Source organism: Ranitomeya imitator, chromosome 3 (assembly GCF_032444005.1).
Source record: "Ranitomeya imitator isolate aRanImi1 chromosome 3, aRanImi1.pri, whole genome shotgun sequence".
In the NCBI taxonomy this organism is placed as follows: Eukaryota; Metazoa; Chordata; class Amphibia; order Anura; family Dendrobatidae; genus Ranitomeya; species Ranitomeya imitator.
Window position 1 is genome coordinate 354,092,627 of NC_091284.1, and position 17,782 is coordinate 354,110,408.

At 43.3% G+C, this 17,782-nt stretch overlaps 1 protein-coding gene across 4 annotated transcripts in view; it reads right to left on the reverse strand.

Annotated features, from left to right (window-relative positions):
• Positions 1 to 1,371: 1,371 nt before the first annotated feature.
• Positions 1,372 to 17,782, reverse strand: part of CLSPN (claspin) — a 100,326-nt gene continuing 83,915 nt past the window's right edge. For 3 of the 4 annotated variants that reach the window (XM_069756842.1, XM_069756841.1, XM_069756840.1), the window contains exons 19-25: positions 17,546 to 17,710; positions 17,348 to 17,469; positions 16,885 to 17,021; positions 16,683 to 16,782; positions 15,764 to 15,843; positions 15,502 to 15,663; positions 1,830 to 2,091 (exon numbers count right to left, since the gene is read on the reverse strand). In XM_069756842.1, the coding sequence (XP_069612943.1) occupies positions 1,981 to 2,091; positions 15,502 to 15,663; positions 15,764 to 15,843; positions 16,683 to 16,782; positions 16,885 to 17,021; positions 17,348 to 17,469; positions 17,546 to 17,710 (877 nt within the window). In that variant the 3' untranslated portion in view covers positions 1,830 to 1,980. Of the gene's footprint in view, positions 2,092 to 15,501; positions 15,664 to 15,763; positions 15,844 to 16,682; positions 16,783 to 16,884; positions 17,022 to 17,347; positions 17,470 to 17,545; positions 17,711 to 17,782 lie in introns of all 4 variants that reach the window. The other variant, XM_069756839.1, reaches the window with a different exon arrangement.

Here is a 17,782-nt window from a genome sequence, read left to right on the forward strand (position 1 = left end):
CTCCTGTGTATAATGTCACTGGTGATCACTGTATTACCTGTACATTGACACTATATACAGAGCTCCTTTGTATGTCACTGGTGATCACTGTATTACCTGTACACTGACATTATACACTGCATATTTGGAAAGAAAAAGGTAAAAAGTAGCCCACCACACTGTTGGAATTGTAGGACTCGTCTGGAGATATCTGGAGCATATGCCGATCCTGCTGCTGATTGCAGCCAAACAAAGGATGGGGGGGAATGAGTGAAATCCACGACTGCGTTCCAGATGACTCAAAGTTCAGCTTATTGAAAATTTCATTTAGAAAGACCCCATTAAAACAAACACCTGACGAGTTTCAGGCACAAGCGGTGCCCTTAGTCAAAGGATGTATTACAAAAGTAAAGAGCTTATTATATACATGGAAAAAAACAATTACTGTTGATCAAACTTGATTGCATTATGCAGACGATAGCTGTGTGGTTTCAGAGCCATTTTTTTTACCATTGACTTCAATGATGCAACAAGGAAAGGAAACATAATAGTAACATGATCAATATTAGGCAGAACAATTGCCGTGATATTACAATCAAAATAATTGAAAAAAAAAAAAAATCTGCGAGAGCGGGGACGTTACCGCGACCCCGACCGCAGCCCAATAAAAAACATTGCGTTAGTGCAATCCGCTAGCGCTAAACGGATTGCACTAACGCAATGTGACCCTAGCCTTACATAACCCCCACCCCCACCCAAAGCTGAGGGTTTTGGCACCTTTACTCACTAAGCAGGGAAGTCTGGACAGGGTATTTGCGTTACCATGTAATTTCCCTAGCCTATGCTCCACATGGAAAATGTAGTCCTGGAGCGCCAGAAACCACCTTGTCACTTGGGCATTCTTCCTGCTCCTTTTCCTCATCCATCTCAGAGGCACATGGTCTGATACTAATCTGAACTTTTGGCCTAACAGGTAGCATCTCAGCATGTCAACTGCTCATTTGATGGCTAAGCACTCCTTCCATGATGGCGTTGTTTTTCTCACAGGCAGTGAATTTTCTGTTTAAGTACAGAGTGGAATGTTCCTCAACGGTTTACTTTCTGGGACAACACGAGCCCCCAACCTCACCTCTGAGGCGTCTGTCTGAACAAGGAATTCCCTACTGATTGAGGATAAAAACTTTGATGCGAGTGCTTCTTTTATGTACACTACATTAACATGTATATAATCATGTAGTTTACTTACCACTCTGTTACATTTGAGCCAAACCTAACCTTTCTTTGTAATTACTTCTTTAAAAAAAAAAAATTATATATACAGTATATATAAAGCCACAATTTAAGTCCACTGACCTGCCTAGAGCTCCCAGAAGAACTGGAATCAGGTCTTGCTCAACTTAGAAAGACAATTTTATTTATAAAAACACAGCTCTTTGTTGCAAAAAAAAAAAAAATGTACATTTATAACAATTTACATAAATATTTTACAAAGAAAACAAGTACATACAAACAATATACATTATTAAAACTGATACACATATATTATAAAATGCTCAGAGAAGCACATTTCATTCCTAATAACTGGTAGTGTTCTGTATCTTCAATATATGCAGGAAGACTATTGCCTGTTATGCATTTCAAGTAAATAATGTGCAACAGATAGGACACTTGAAAACTGGCACTCCTTCTCAAATATGTAGACTAGGCTCTAATATATTGACTAAAACTTATGACTACCGTACATTTAAAATCTGTGTCTGTATCTCGAGGTATCTCATTTCTTATGAATATCTCTCACCAGAACATTAATGAGTGAATTTAATAAGCATAAAACAGACAAACATTTAACACAAGAAAATCGTTACATTGCAAAAAAGTGATTTTTCAGACAACAGTTCAAATATGGAAGGAAGTAACACAACCAGGTAACATTCAGTGCATGTGTCCACGCATCCAAAAGCTTGCTCTTAGTTCACAGATTTACTGAACATGTAACAAGGCTTAGTTTTCAAGAAAAGGGAAGATACTCCGATTTTTGCTGCTAGTAGTACTAAAACGGTCTGTCTTAAAACGTTTGGGTGAAGGGGTTGCAATACTGATGCTTCTTCTGACCTGCACACAGGAAGAAGTAAAAACATTTAAAGATAGAAATAATAAACTTTCATAGGATATACAGTAATTGATCCCATTACTCATGGAATTTTTTTTTGCAGTTACATTCTCTTAAAACTATACCCCATTTGTCCTGCAAGTCTGAGAACCATCTGAAAAGGCAATTTCAAAGAACTTCTGGAGATCTCATAGATCACATCAGTGGTGGGGACCGATGAACTGTGATCTTTGCAGTCATAGGACAAAAATAATGCCTCATGGAATGCACCATGCCTCTTGAGCTTGGAGACAGGACAGAAGTGGAGGCACTGCTTCTCTAATAAACATGTAAGAGAGTGAGATTCTGTTAAGGGGGATATGTTCCTATTTGGCCACTTTCCCAGATATTCCAACAATAATAATTGAATTTTAATATGTATTTGCACTTACACCGGAACAAATTCCACACGGGGACTATACCAGAAACTACAGCACAAACATCTATATCAAGGGTTATCTCAGAAATGGGACTGGTAAATATTTGGCGAGTTAAGCAACCTAATATCAAACAATATTCTTGTTATTCAGCATCAGATCACTCGCTATCCGGAATAGACCTAGCTATTGGGAACATACACATGCTACCATATGTAAAATCTATTGAATATCTACTTAGAAGCATCTCGGACCACTCTCCTCTACAGGAACAACTTCAGTTGGACATGAACAGGATAAACACGAAGTATATGATGATTAAACGGGTTCTGGATTCAAACCATTGGAAGCTCTCTGTATGAGAGGAGAACTGAATACTTTGCAGTAATGCGGGTCACGGACCGCTCCTGGCACATTAACCCAGAAACACTGCGATCAAACATGATCGCAGCGTTCCGGCGGCATAGGGAAGTATCGCACAGTGAGGGGGCTCCCAGCGTGCTTCCCTGAGACCCTCGGAGCAACGTGATGTGATCGCGTTGCTCCGAGCGTCTCCTTCATCCTCCTTCTCTTCGGGTTGCAGATCCAAGATTGACGCGGGGCTCCTTCCGGGTCCTGCAGGTAGGTGGCTTGCAAGCGCCTGCTCAGAGCAGGCCCCGGCAAGCCTGCAGCACTGCCTGTCAGATCGCTGATTTGACACAGTGCATTGCAAAGTGTCAGATCAGCGATCTGACACTTTACCATGATGTCCCACATTGGGACAAAAGTAAAAAAAATATTTACGTGTAAAAAAGCAATAATAAAAAAAACAGTAAAAGTACACACATTTAGTATCGCCGCGTCCATAACGACCCGACCTATAAAACTGTCCCACTAGTTAACCTCTTCAGTGAAAACCGTAAAAAAATAATAAAAAACTAGGCAAAAAAACAATGCTTTATCATCATACTGCCGAACAAAAAGTGGAATAACACGCGATCAAAAAGACAGATATCCATAAACATTGTACAGCCGAAAAAGTCATCTTGACCATACAACGTCATCAGCAAAAAAATAAAGTTACAGCCCTCAGAATAAAGCGATGCAAAAATAATTATTTTTTCTGTAAAATAGTTTTTATTGTATAAAAGCGCCAAAACATAATAAAGATATAAATGAGGCATCACTGTAATCGTACTGACCTTAAGAATAAAACTGCTTTATCAATTTTACCAAACACAGAACAGTATAAACACCCCCCATGTTGCACAACAGCATGTGAAATTGATGGTCAGTGTTGATTCCAAAGTGGACAGTTTGATTCTACGGAAGTTTGATTTACTTGGGAGTTATATTCTGTTGTTTAACCCCTTAGCGACCGCCGATACGCCTTTTAACGGCGGCCGCTAAGGGTACTTAAACCACAGCGCCGTTAATTAACGGCGCTGTGGAAAAAGTCCATAGCGCCCCCCAGAGGCCGATTTTCTCCGGGGTCTCGGCTGCCGAGGGTAGCCGAGACCCCAGAGAACATGATTCGGGGGGTTTTTAACCCACCCCGCATTTGCGATCGCCGGTAATTAACCGTTTACCGGCGATCGCAAAAAAAAAAAAGCGATCTCTTTTTAATTTCTCTATCCTCCGATGTGATCGCACATCGGAGGACAGAGAAAAGGGGTCCCAGGTGGCCCCCCAATACTCACCTAGCTCCCCCGATGCTCCTCGTGTCTCCCGGTGGGCGCCGCCATCTTCAAAATGGCGGGCGCATGCGCAGTGCGCCCGCCGGCCGGCACCAGGAGAATCTTTGGGGTCTCGGCTGCCGGGGGTAGCCGAGACCCCAAAGAGCATGATCGGGGTCGGTATTACCGACCCCTGTTTTGCGATCGCCGGTAATTAACTGTTTACCGGCGACCACAAAAAAAAAAAAAAAAAGTAAAGTGTAATTCTCTGTCCTCTGATGTGATCGCACATCAGAGGACAGAGAAATAGGGGGATTCGGGGACCCTAGCATACTCACCTAGGTCCCTGGATCCTCTTGCTGCTCCTCCTGGCCGCCGGCAGAAGAACATGGCGGGCGCATGCCCAGTGTCTCCATCTGCCGGCCGGCAGGAGAACAGCAGTTGGGGCTAAAATTAGGGGTAGGGTTAGGGGTAGGGCTAGGGTTAGGGGTAGGGTTAGGGCTAGGGTTGGGGCTAAATTTAGGGTTAGGGTTGGGGCTAAATTTAGGGTTAGGGTTGGGGCTAAATTTAGGGTTAGGCTTCTTTCACACTTACGTCGGTACGGGGCCGTCGCAATGCGTCGGCCCGACATACCGACGCACGTTGTGAAAATTGTGCACAACGTGGGCAGCAGCTGTAGTTTTTGGGCAGCGGATGCGACGTACAAAAAAACGTTTCATTGAACGTTTTTTTGTGCCGACGCTCCGCCAAAACACAACTGATCCAGTGCACGACGGACGCGACGTGTGGCCATCCGTCACGATCCGTCGGCAATACAAGTCTATGGGCAAAAAACGCATCCTGCGGGCACATTTGCAGGATCCGTTTCTTGTCCAAAACGACGGATTGCGACGGAATGCCAAACGACGCAAGTGTGAAAGTAGCCTTAGGGCTAGGGTTAGGGTTGGGGCTAAAGTTAGGGCTAGGGTTGGGGCTAAAGTTAGGGTTAGAGCTGGGATTAGGGTTAGGGTTTGGATTAGGGTTGGTATTAGCGTTAGGGTTGGCATTAGGGTTACGCTTGGGATTAGGGTTAGGTTTGGGATTAGGGTTAAGGTTAGGGTTGTGATTAGGGGTGTATTGGGATTAGGGTTAGGTTTGAGGTTAGGGGTGAGATTAGGATTAGGGGTGTGTTGGATTTAGGGTTTTGATTAGGGTTATGGTTAGGGTTGACATTAGGGTTAAGGGTTGTGATTATGGTTAGGGTTAGTGATTAGGATTATGGATCAGGTTGGGATTAGGGTTAGGGGTGTGTTGGGGTTAGGGTTGGAGCTAGAATTGGGGGGTTTCCACTGTTTAGGTACATCAGGGGGTCTCCAAACACGACAGCCAATTTTGCGCTCAAAAAGTCAAATGGTGCTCCCTCCCTTCTGAGCTCTGCCGTGCGCCCAAACAGTGGGTTACCCTCACATATGGGGCATCAGCGTACTCGGGATAAATTGGACAACAACTTCTGGGGTCCAATTTCTCTTGTTACCCTTGTGAAAATAAAAACTTGGAGGCTACAATATCTTTTTTGTGAAAAAAAATATTTTTTATTTTCACGACTCTGCATTCTAAACTTCTGTGAAGCACTTGGGCATTCAAAGTTCTCATCACACATCTAGATAAGTTCCTTGGGGGGTCTAGTTTCCAAAATGGGGTCACTTGTGGGGGGTTACTACAGTTTAGGTACATCAGGGGCTCTGCAATCGCAACATAATGCCCACAGACCATTCTATCAAAGTCTGCATTCCAAAAAGGCGCTCCTTCCCTTCCGAGCTCTGCCGTGCGCCCAAACAGTGGTTTACCCCCACATATGGCGCATCAGCGTACTCGGGATAAATTGGACAACAACTATTGCAGTCCAATTTCTCCTGTTACCCTTGTGAAAATAAAAACTTGGAGGCTACAATATCTTTTTTGTGAAAAAAAAAAATATTTTTTATTTTCACGACTCTGCATTCTAAACTTCTGTGAAGCACTTGGGCATTCAAAGTTCTCACCACACATCTAGATAAGTTCCTTGGGGGGTCTAGTTTCCAAAATGGGGTCACTTGTGGAGGGTTTCTACTGGTTAGGTACATCAGGGGCTCTGCAAACGCAACATAATACCCGCAGACCATTCTATCAAAGTCTGCATTCCAAAACGGCGCTCCTTCCTTCCGAGCTCTGCCGTGCGCCCAAACAGTGGTTTACCCCCACATATGGGGTACCAGCATACTCAGGACAAATTGGACAACAACTTTTGGGGTCCAATTTCTCTTGTTACCCTAGTGAAAATAAAAACTTGGGGGCTAAAAAATCTTTTTTGTGGAAAAAAAAAATATTTTTTTTATTTTCACGGCTCTGCATTATAAACTTCTGTGAAGCACTTGGGCATTCAAGGTTCTCACCACACATCTAGATAAGTTCCATGGGGGGGTCTAGTTTCCAAAATGGGGTCACTTGTGGGGGGTTTCCACTGTTTAGGCACATCAGGGGCTCTCCAAACGCGACATGGCGTCCGATCTCAATTCCAGCCAATTCTACATTGAAAAAGTAAAACGGCACTCTTTCTCTTCCAAGCTCTGCGGTGCGCCCAAACAGTGGTTTATCCCCACATATTGGGTATCGATGTACTCAGGAGAAATTGCACAACAACTTTAGTGGTCTAATTTCTCCTGTTACCCTTGTGAAAATAAAAATTTGTGGGCAAAAAGATCATTTTTGTAGAAAAAAATGCACTTTTTTTTTTCACGGCTCTACGTTATAAACTTCTGTGAAGCACATGGGGGTTCAAAGTGCTCGCCACACATCTAGATAAGTTCCTTAAGGGGTCTAGTTTCCAAAATGGTGTCACTTGTGGGGGGTTTCCACTGTTTAGGCACATCAGGGGCTCTCCAAACGCGACATGGCGTCCAATCTCAATTCCAGCCAATTCAACATTGAAAAAGTAAAACGACACTCCTTCTCTTCCAAGCTCTGCGGTGCGCCCTAACAGTTGTTTACCCCCACATATTGGGTATCAGCGTACTCAGGAGAAATTGCACAACAACTTTAGTGGTCTAATTTCTCCTGTTACCCTTGTGAAAATAAAAATTTGTGGGCAAAAAGATCATTTTTGTGTAAACAAAAGCGATTTTTTATTTTCACGGCTCTACGTTATAAACTTCTGTGAAGCACTTGGGGGTTCAAAGTGCTCACCACACATCTAGATAAGTTCCTTAAGGGGTCTAGTTTCCAAAATGGTGTCACTTGTGGGGAGTTTCCACTGTTTAGGCACATCAGGGGCTCTCTAAACGTGACATGGCGTCCGATCTCAATTCCAGCCAATTCTGCATTGAAAAAGTCAAACGGCGCTCCTTCACTTCTAAGTTCTGCGGTGCGCCCAAAAAGTGGTTTACCCCCACATATAGGGTATTGGCGTATTCAGGAGAAATTGCATAACAAAATTTATGGTTACATTTCTGTTTTTACACTTGTGAAAATAAAAAAAATGGTTCTGAATTAAGATGTTTGCAAAAAAAAGTTAAATGTTCATTTTTTCCTTCCACATTGTTTCAGTTCCTGTGAAGCACGTAAAGGGTTAATAAACTTCTTGAATGTGGTTTTGAGAACCTTGAGGGGTGTAGTTTTTAGAATGGTGTCACACTTCATTATTTTCTATCATATAGACCCCTCAAAATGACTTCAAATGTGATGTGGTCCCTAAAAAAAAATGGTGTAAAAATGAGAAATTGCTGGTCAACTTTTAACCCTTATAACTCCCTAACAAAAAAAAATTTTGTTTCCAAAATTGTGCTGATGTAAAGTAGACATGTGGGAAATGTTATTTATTAACTATTTTTCGTGACATATCTCTCTGATTTAAGGGCATAAAAATACAAAGTTTGAAAATTGCAAAATTTTAAAAATTTTCGCCATATTTCCGTTTTTTTCATAAATAATCGCAAGTAATATCGAAGAAATGTTACCACTAACATGAAGTACAATATGTCACGAAAAAACAATCTCAGAATCAGCGGGATCCGTTGAAGCGTTCCAGAGTTATAACCTCATAAAGTGACAGTGGTCAGAATTGCAAAAATTGGCCTGGTCATTAAGTACCAAATTGGCTCTGTCACTAAGGGGTTAAGTGTTCCCCCTTATTTTTTTGAGCAGTGTATATAATATAATACATTATATAAATATATATATATACACACACATATGCATACATATATATATATATATATATATATATATATATATATATATATGTGTGTGTGTATATATATATATATATATATATATATATATATATATATATATATATATATATATCTAAATATATATAGAGAGAGAGAGAGAGAGAGAACTTTTTGTTTCTCCAGCGATCAGTCCAATGGTAGAGTAAAATATACCTTTTGTTTATCCATCAAAAAGTTCCAGATTTCTTCAGTTACAATATTGCATACAATCAATCCCTTATGGACAACATGTTTCGACACCACATGTGTCCTCCTCCAGGTCCCAATAAAATCTCCTAGCTCACAAAACCTAAGTTGGATTTAGTTTCTATGAAACAAAGGGGTCCTAGATAACTATATGTAAATGCTATAATTCTCTGTATTCTGTTGCAATACACGAGCAGTCAAATGGTATTCATTTATATTTGTATTCATGTATGTAAATAGTAGTAAGCGAATGATAATACCTACGATAAACGCTAATATGTACCAGTTTTTATTTGTTTTGTAATTACATATTTGTTTATTTGTGTGTTTGTTCTGTTTAGTTTTTGTCTAGTGCAGGGTAGAGGCGAGAATCGAATCACTCTGCACCATCTGATCTATTACCTAAACACACCAGTGATCTACAGCTTTGAGGTAATGTCATTTATGATTTGCGCTTTATATGAGGATGGTTTATGGTGTATGCCCTGTTAGGGCACTATTGAATAGTTAATTTCCGCCTCTTATACCCGGCATATCTGGCAGTGCCTTAGTATATAATAGCCCAAGCTAACTCTAATAAGCATTTTGCTTTTATCTCTTGCTGTGTTCTCAGGCATATACTTATGTTATGTGATTGAGGGTGGCATTCTGATCTCCCTTGGGAATTTATTGTATTTTATGTAACATACCTTATTTTATTAACAAAGATTAAAAGAAATAAGATATATTTCGGTATTTTTTGTTTCTCTTCTTTGGGCTCAGGGGTTAATTCATACTGAGTTTCCCATTTGTTGTCTTCACGCAACAACTGCCTAGATGTGCGCCACCGCAGCCTGCAGAATTTTTCTGCCTAGCCCCGCATCAGCCACAGCTTGAGTATGAACATTATAGTGCTTCGAGAAAGTATGTAGGCTGGACCAAGTCGCGGCTTTACAGACCTGCTCAGCAGAGGCCTAATGGCACAGGAAGCACCCACTGACCAAGTGGAGTGTGCTCTGATCCCCACTGGGATAGGCTTACCTCTGATGCAGTAGGACTCCGGAATGGTGGGACGAATCCAGCCAGCTATTGTGGCCTTTGAAGCGGCTAGACCCTTCCTGTGACCCTCAGTAAGCACGAACAAAGAAACCGACCTTCGGAAGACCGCTATCCTCGAGACTTACCTTCTCAGAGCTCTGACTACATCCAGAGTATGGAGAGCCCTTTCTACCCTGTGGACTGGAGGACAAAATGAAGGAAGAGCAATGTCCTCGTTAAAAGGTGAAAAGATGAGACAGCCTTGGGCAAAAAGGATGTGGATGGCCTAAGGACAACTTTGTCCTGGTGAAAAATAAGGAAAGGCGCCCCAAAAGGACAGAGCAGCCAGCTCCGAAACCCGCTTAATTGAGGTGATTGCGACGAGAAAGTCAACTTTCCAGGATAGAAAGGTGAGTGAAATGTCCTGAAGCGGTTCAAAAGGAGCTTCCAGTAAGAATCCCAGGACCAAGTTAAGGTCTCAAGAGTCTAAAGGCATGTGATGGGGGGGAAGCACATGTGTAACCCCCTGAATGAACATCTTCACCGGAGGTTTTGTCACAATCTTATGTTGGCATAAGAACGATAAGGCGGGTATCTGGCCCTTAAGCGAGCTGAGCGCAAAGCCTGAGACCAGGCCGGTCTGTAGGAACTCTAGAATGGTGGGACTAGAGAAGGTGAAGACGTCCACGATCCTTGCACCAAGCAAACCAGACCAGTTGTGAAAAACCAGCCTGGGTCAGAATCCCAGATTCAACGGCCAAGCCTTTACACACAGGGCTGCTGAGTTCTGGTGGTAAATTGGTCCCTGGAAGAGCAGATCTGGACGATCTGGCAGTCGCCAGGATGCGTCGGCGACAAGATGCACCAACTCTGCAAACCACGCCCGGCATGGCCAATCCGGAGCGACCGGGATCACTGGAACCCCTTCCGCCTTGATGTTCCTGATGACTCTCGGAAGAAGCGGCAACGGGGGGAAAAAATGTACGGAAGACGGAACTGGTGCCACAGAAGAACCAGAGCATCCACTCTTATTGCTCTTGGATCTCGAGACAGAGTTATGAATCTGGAGACTTTGGCATTCAGTCTGGACACCATCAGATCCACATCCGTGGCCCCTGAACAAAGACAGATCTGTTGGAAAAATTCCGGATGAAATTCCCACTCCCCCGAGGTGAGACCCTGATGGCTGAGGAAGTCTGCCACCCAGTTTTCCATGCCTGGTATGTGCACTGCTGAGATTACTGAGTGGTTCCTCTCTGCCCATCGAAGAATGCGAGTTACCTCGCACATGGCCGCCCTGCTCCGGGTACCCCTTGATGGTTGTGCATCTATGCGAAAGGAACCGCTTCCATTGCTGCCACCATTTTCCTCAGTACCTTCATCGCAAAGAGGATAGAATGAAGGGATGACTGAGAAAGTGTGCAGGCTCCTTGCTGAATGGCTAGAACCTTGTCTCGAGGGACAATCACCAACCATCCAGGTGTCCAGGGTCATGCCTAAAAAGGATCTGTGCTGGGCTGGAACAGGGGAAGACTTTGCTAAGGACAAGAAAGTATCGTAAGTGATGGAATCGTGGAAAGACGGACTCTTGGCTAGGAGGTCATCCAGGTAGGGCAGGACGACCACGCCCCGAGAGTGCAAAATGGACATGACGGCCGCCATGATCTTTGTGAACACCCGAAGTGACGGACTTTGACAAACCTGTTTAGAAGTTTGAGGTCTAGTATGGGTCTCACTTTTCTGTCCGTTTTTGGACAACAAATAGGTTAGAGTAGAAATCCTCAAACCTTTCGTTTTCTGGAACCGGGACAATGACACCATCGCGGTTCAAAGAAACTATGGCTCAGGAAAGGGCTTTTGCCCTTGACGCTGGAAGCCAGGAAGGATTGAAATGAGCTGGGGGACGCGATGAAAAATCGATTTTGTATCTGGAAGACAGCAGGTCTCTGACCCATTCGTCGTGAACAACTGAGAGCCAGACCTGGTAAAAGAAGCAGGCGACTGCCTACCCTGCTGGTGGTGACTGGATAACCCAATGAGTCATTGGGTGGAAAATCTCTGGGACCTAGATCCTTTAGATCCAGACTGTTTGGGCCAACCCTTCCATTGCTGATTGGACCTATAGGATGTCTGGGGACCGCTGTTCCTGCATTGAGAGCGTCCTGATCCTAAAAAGGTAGTGGACGAAACCGGATTGGTGCGAAAGGATCGAAAAAGGATTTGTTGTTGACGCCGAAAAGGATGCCTAAGCTGAGGAAGAAATTTGCTCTTTCCTCCTGTAGCATCCAAGATAAGCTGATCCAGCTTCTCTTCAAATAAACGCCCACTCTGGTAAGGAAGAGATGTCAGACTTTTTTGACGCCGAATCCGCCTTCAATTCTCTGACCATTAAGATCTTCTGACCGTGATGGCATTTGCCGCTGACAGAGAAGCACAGTTGGCCACATCCAAAGAAGCGTGTATCAGGTAATCTCCTGCCTGAGACATTTGGCTAGCCAGCTGTGCTGCCTCTGGAGGAAGATTACTGCTCTGAATGGAATTAGCCAAGGTCTCAGAGTAGGTAACCATTGCTTTAGCTACCCATGCTACAGCGAAGGAAGGATATAGAGCCACACCTGATGCCTCGAAGACAGATCGAGCCAAATTTTCTATCTGGCGGTCTGAGTGATTTTTAATAGATAATCCGTCCGGCAGGGATAGAAGGGTTTTGGATGCCAGGCGAGACACTGGCGGGTCTACTACAGGGGACTCGGCCCAATCTTTTCTCAGATTGGCCGAGAAAGGGTACGTCGCCTCAAGCGGTTTTTGTCCTCTAAAGCGCTTATCCGGTCATTCCCTGTGCCGATTAACCTATATCCCGAAACTCTGGGTCAATGGCTAATGTTCTATGAGGACGCTTAGCTTTTTATTTAATCACACAGTGGTCCGGTAAAGAGCCGGAGTCTTCATCAACCTTCAGAGTTTGGTTGACTGCCTCAATCAGAGAATCGACTGGATCTAAGGAGATGTCCAATTCATACTCATAATATTGTTCGCTATCAACGACTGGAGAGGGAGAGCAAGAGACAGGGCTCAAGGACCGCAGGGCACGTGACTGTACAGGAGATGTACTACGTATCCGTTTCCTGGACGCTTGTACATTTCTAGATTGTGTGCGGCCTCTGCTAGCCGACTGTTCCCATGTAGGGGAGGGTCCATCTGCGTCAGACGTGCGAACACTACGATCCCCAGAAGAAACACTGAGGGATTCAAGCGCCTTGGCCAGAGAAGTCATAGATTGCAACAGAGATGAGACCCACTCAGGGGGACTAAGGACACTGGGTTCAGTGTCAGCGGGGGGCTCCTGAGCGCATTTGGCGTCACAGGCTTTGCAGAGCGGTGAACTCAGCTTTTGGAAACGCAGACTGGCAGGAGGTACATGAAGTGAAAAAGACTAAGAGTCTTATGGGGCTTTTTAGGTGCCTGAGGCTGGGACATGATGTACTCCTATGTGCTCTCTTAATCAGGGTTCCCACAGAGGAAAGGATACTGAAAGGGAGAGAGCTAATGCAGTGCACCTTACCCAGGTCCTGCTGTGCCCCAGCCACAAGAATCACACTCCGCGACGCTATCCGGGCAAGCAGGAGGCTTCCTAAGCATCCGGAGGCCGTGTCAGTTTGCGACAGGGTGTAGGAAGATGGGCGAAAAGATTTCATGAGCAACTCTCGTTCAGAATTTTTTCAGATTTTCACCCAACCACCCGCCCTCCCGGAAAAGTCTTCTGCCTGTGCCCAGACTGTTCAGAGATAACCCCCCCCCCCCCTTCCGCGCTTACCCAGAGAAGCAGATGTCCATGTCCTTCGGACGATGCTGCAGGTACCTTCGCTGTAGTGCAGGTACCTCTGTTGTGCTGCTGTCGCTGGTGATCATCTTGGACGGTGCAGGGATAAGGTTAAAAACCCTCAATCCACTCTCCCTTTCATAGGGAGATGGGAAGGAACCTAAGTTCCGCCTCCTTGCTTCATCCGCTAAACAGTGTTGGAGCAGTTGGGGCTGCAAAACAGAGGGTGCCTCTGTGCATCCAAGGGGTTTAATCCTGGTGGACAGGGCTGGTTGTCCGGCATTAGGCCTGGCTGCAGAAGGGGGTACATAGAGGAGAAACTCCATGTGCTCGTCTGTTGATGGTGCGGGGAGATTGGTGCCCTTTAACCCCTTCATGACCTTGATTTTCCATTTTTCCGTGTTCATTTTTCGCTCCTCTCCTTCCCAGAGCCATAATTTTTTTATTTTTCCATCAATATGGCCATGTGGGGGCTTATTTTTTGCAAAACAAGTTGTACTTTTGAACGACATCATTGGTTTTAGCATGTCGTGTACTAGAAAACGAGAAAAAAATTCCAAGTGCGGTGCAATTGCAAAAAAAGTGCAATCTCACACTTGTTTTTTGTTTGGCTTTTTTTTACTAGGTTCACTAACTGCTAAAATTGATTTGCCGTTATGATTCTCCAGGTCATTACGAGTTCATAGACACCAAACATGGCTAGGTCCTCTTATCTAAGTGGTGAAAATAAATTCCAAACTTTGCTTAAAAAAAAAATCCGATTAATCCTTTTTTTATTGATAGATCGGGCGATTCTGAATGCGGCGATACTAAATATGTGTAGGTTTGTTATTTTTTTATTGATTTTGAATGGGGCGAAAGGAAGGGGGGGGGGGAAGGTGATTTAAACTTATTTTTTCCCACATTTTTTTAACTTTTGCCATGCGTCAATAGCCTCCATGGGAGGCTAGAAGCTGGCACAACTCGATCGGCTCTGCTACATAGCAGCAATCATCTGATTGCTGCTATGTAGCTTAATAACAGGTTTGCTATGAGCGCCGACCACAGGGTGGCGCTCACAGCAGGCCGGCATCAGTAACCATAGAGATCTCAAGGACCTCTATGGTTACCATTCTGATGCATCGCTGACCCCCGATCATGTGACGGACGGAAGCGCTGGTTAAATGCCGGTGACAGCGTTTGACAGAGGCATTTAACTAGTTAATAGCAGCGGGTGAATCGCGATGTCACCGGCCGCTATTGCGGACACATGTCAGCTGTAGAAAACAGCTGACATGTCCCGGCTGTGATGCAGGCTCACCACCGGAGCCCTGCATCAAAGTGGGAATCTGACCTCGCATGTACTATCCCGTCTGAGGTCAGAAAGGGGTTAAGAGACTCGTCACCCCTTAAAATCAGCCCAGGCATGGCATACCACGTCGCAGGAAAGGATACGTGGAGGCGACACTCCCCGTGCTCGCCTGTTGGTTAGGGGAGAGCGGAGCCTTGAAAGAATCCGTCGCTCCTTCATCCAGGTAAAAAAATCTTAATTAAAAATTGAAAATTAAAAGTAACAAAAAAAATGAGTTTTTTGGTCTTAATAGCAGACCCATGTGCCTCCCATGGACACTAAGCAAGAACAGGTTTTCTGGGAGCCAGCAGGAGGGTGTATATGGCAGGAGAGGAGCTAACTTTCTTTTTATTAACTTATTGTTAGCCTTCTAGTGGCAACAGCATACACCCCATGGTCCTGTGTCCCCCAGTGAGGCTAAGGAGAAAAAACTGACTACTTTACCACAAAACTAACTTATACAACAGAGAGAACCATCCAGACGATATTTTGCGTTTAGAAAATTAATGATTTAGCAGCATAAAAAAGTATAGTAATACTACTAGGTGAAAATAAGCGAGGATTCTGACAGTAGAAACTATTGACCCAAGGGAGTGCCATAAAGCGAACACATAAATAGGACAGAGCTGGAATACTCTTCCCCACACCCTGACACAAAGCTCCTGGAAATGCACACATGAAGCACCCAAGAACTGTAACTGCACTCCCATAGTATTGTTTGCTGCAACTAGAGCATATTACCTTTGGTTTTGATTTATCTGCAGATTCTTCTTTCTTTTGGGGTGACAGAGTGTGAAAGACAAATTTCCGTGTGTTTCTTGGAGCTTTGGGGTTTAGGTCGGACATTGCAGCTAGTTTCTGAAGAACTTCTTTTGGCTTGTTTAATAAGGAGCCTGTTTTCATCTGATGCAGAGTAAATTGTGATATGTAAGAAAGTTGAACAATTTTTTTTTTTTTTTTTTAGAACAGATCATTTACATTTTTTATTTTTAGAAAAACTTACCTTTGGAAGACTAAAGGGTAGGTGCATTTCAAATGGATTTTTAATAACTTGCTTTTTGGGCTCCGTAGTTTCTATGGTTGCTGTAAAAAAGTTAAAAGCTGGATTAAAGACTGTATGCTCACACACGCATTACCCATCATGCCTATTAATCTCTGTTAGCTTTAAAGGGTTTATCCAGGATTAAGTTATGTTTTTACTATTAGCCAAAAACTAACAAGCAGGTAGTTGCTAACTTATTAGCAATTTACCTGCCTGTTCAATTTGGAGACCACTCCTGTTGGTGAATTAGATGCTCCAAGTCAACAGAGCAGCTCTTTTCTTGGATGCTCTGTTGTCACGGCGTGACTGCCAATATGATACTGATTAACAGCCATCTTCCTAGAGTTAGGCACTCAGGATATCCGCAATCACACCACCCCCACAGAGCAGAGTGGAAGAGGAGCCACAGAATCGCAGGCAGGACCGTTCTATGTTGGCAGAGATCTACGATGGGCAGAACAGGCAGTTAGGTAGCAACTACCCACCGGTTAGTTCTTAGGGCCACAGTAAATAAAATAATACAGTCCTCATTTTCATATTTTACTACCTCTGTGTGTCATCGCTCTTTATTTCAATGTTGCCACATGTGAGCTTAATTTTTGCAAGACAATTTTTTCTTTTTTTTAACGGAACCATTTAGCAGTACATACATTATGGATTAATTTATTTTTGTTGAGGAGGATGCAGTAAAGGACAAAAATTCAAAAGTTATTGTGAGCGTTTATTTTTTTAAGGATCTTCACCATGGGGATTAAATGACAAGTTAACTTCAATATTCAGATAGTTATAATTGTCATAATGTCATTTGTGTTTTGTTGTTAGAGCTATTTTTTTTAGTCTGATCACTTGCAAAGTTTTTGATTTAAAATCGATTCATCACCTCTCCTCTGTAATACTTTTTCTGTAACTTTTTTCGCAAGCTTCATAAACTGACTGTTTTCTCCAATCTCCTCCTCTTCTTCCTTCTTGTCATTTTCAGACTAAAATATAGAATTAAGTTCAGGTTTTGCATGGGTCAATATACAAGCAATGAACAATGACATTTAGTTGTAGTCATACAAAACAAACATCCAGCCTTTTACCTGTTCACGTAACCACTGCTCTCGCTCAAATCGTTCCTTCCTTCTTTTAGCTTCTGCCTCATCCAAATCCTCATTCTCTGCCTCATGATCTTCCAGTTCAGAATATCTGTGGAACATGTCCATCTGAGAGGCATCATCTAAAGACACCCAAGAAATAAATTGTTACACAAATCAGTAAAAGTGAAATACCCAGTATTTTCTCTGTAGCAGTGTCAAAAGAACCTAGAAGTTTAGTACTGCGTGTGAATGAGTTTGGACATGCACCATTTAAATGAATGGGATGCTTCTTGGTATTAAAATTTGTTGTCAAATCAAAATGATCGTGAAAGGGGTCTTAAAAATTGATGGCACTGATAATTACCCAAAAGTAGTATAAAACGTTTCACATTACAAAAGTGTCACTTCTAATTGTTCAAACATTCAAGGATTAACTTCTGTGCTGGTGTAACATTACCAAACATACCAATGTTCTTCCATCTGAATTTTCTCATTCTTCCTGGACCATCACTGTGAAGGTCACCATCAGCCAAGTAGCGCTCCTGGTATAATCGCAAGCGGCGTTTGTCTTCATCCATAGTTACTTTCCTATAAATAAAAAGCCAAGTCAAAGTGACAGCGTGCCTTAACAATTGACTTTTGAACTTCAGGAACAGATACATACATGTGGATTTTGTTGACTTGGTCCTGAAGCTCTTCATCTGAAGGCAGCTCTTCGTCAATGGCATCGTCTTCATAGTCATCCTCCTCCTCTCCTTCATCCTCATCCCCACTCCCAATATCACTCCCAGAAAGTTCAGCCTCATCTTCCATGAAATCCTGGAGCTTGCTGCAATTTAAACCAATTTCAATTATTTGATAAGCAGACGACATGGTTCAGTAACTGCTAACACCAGATTTT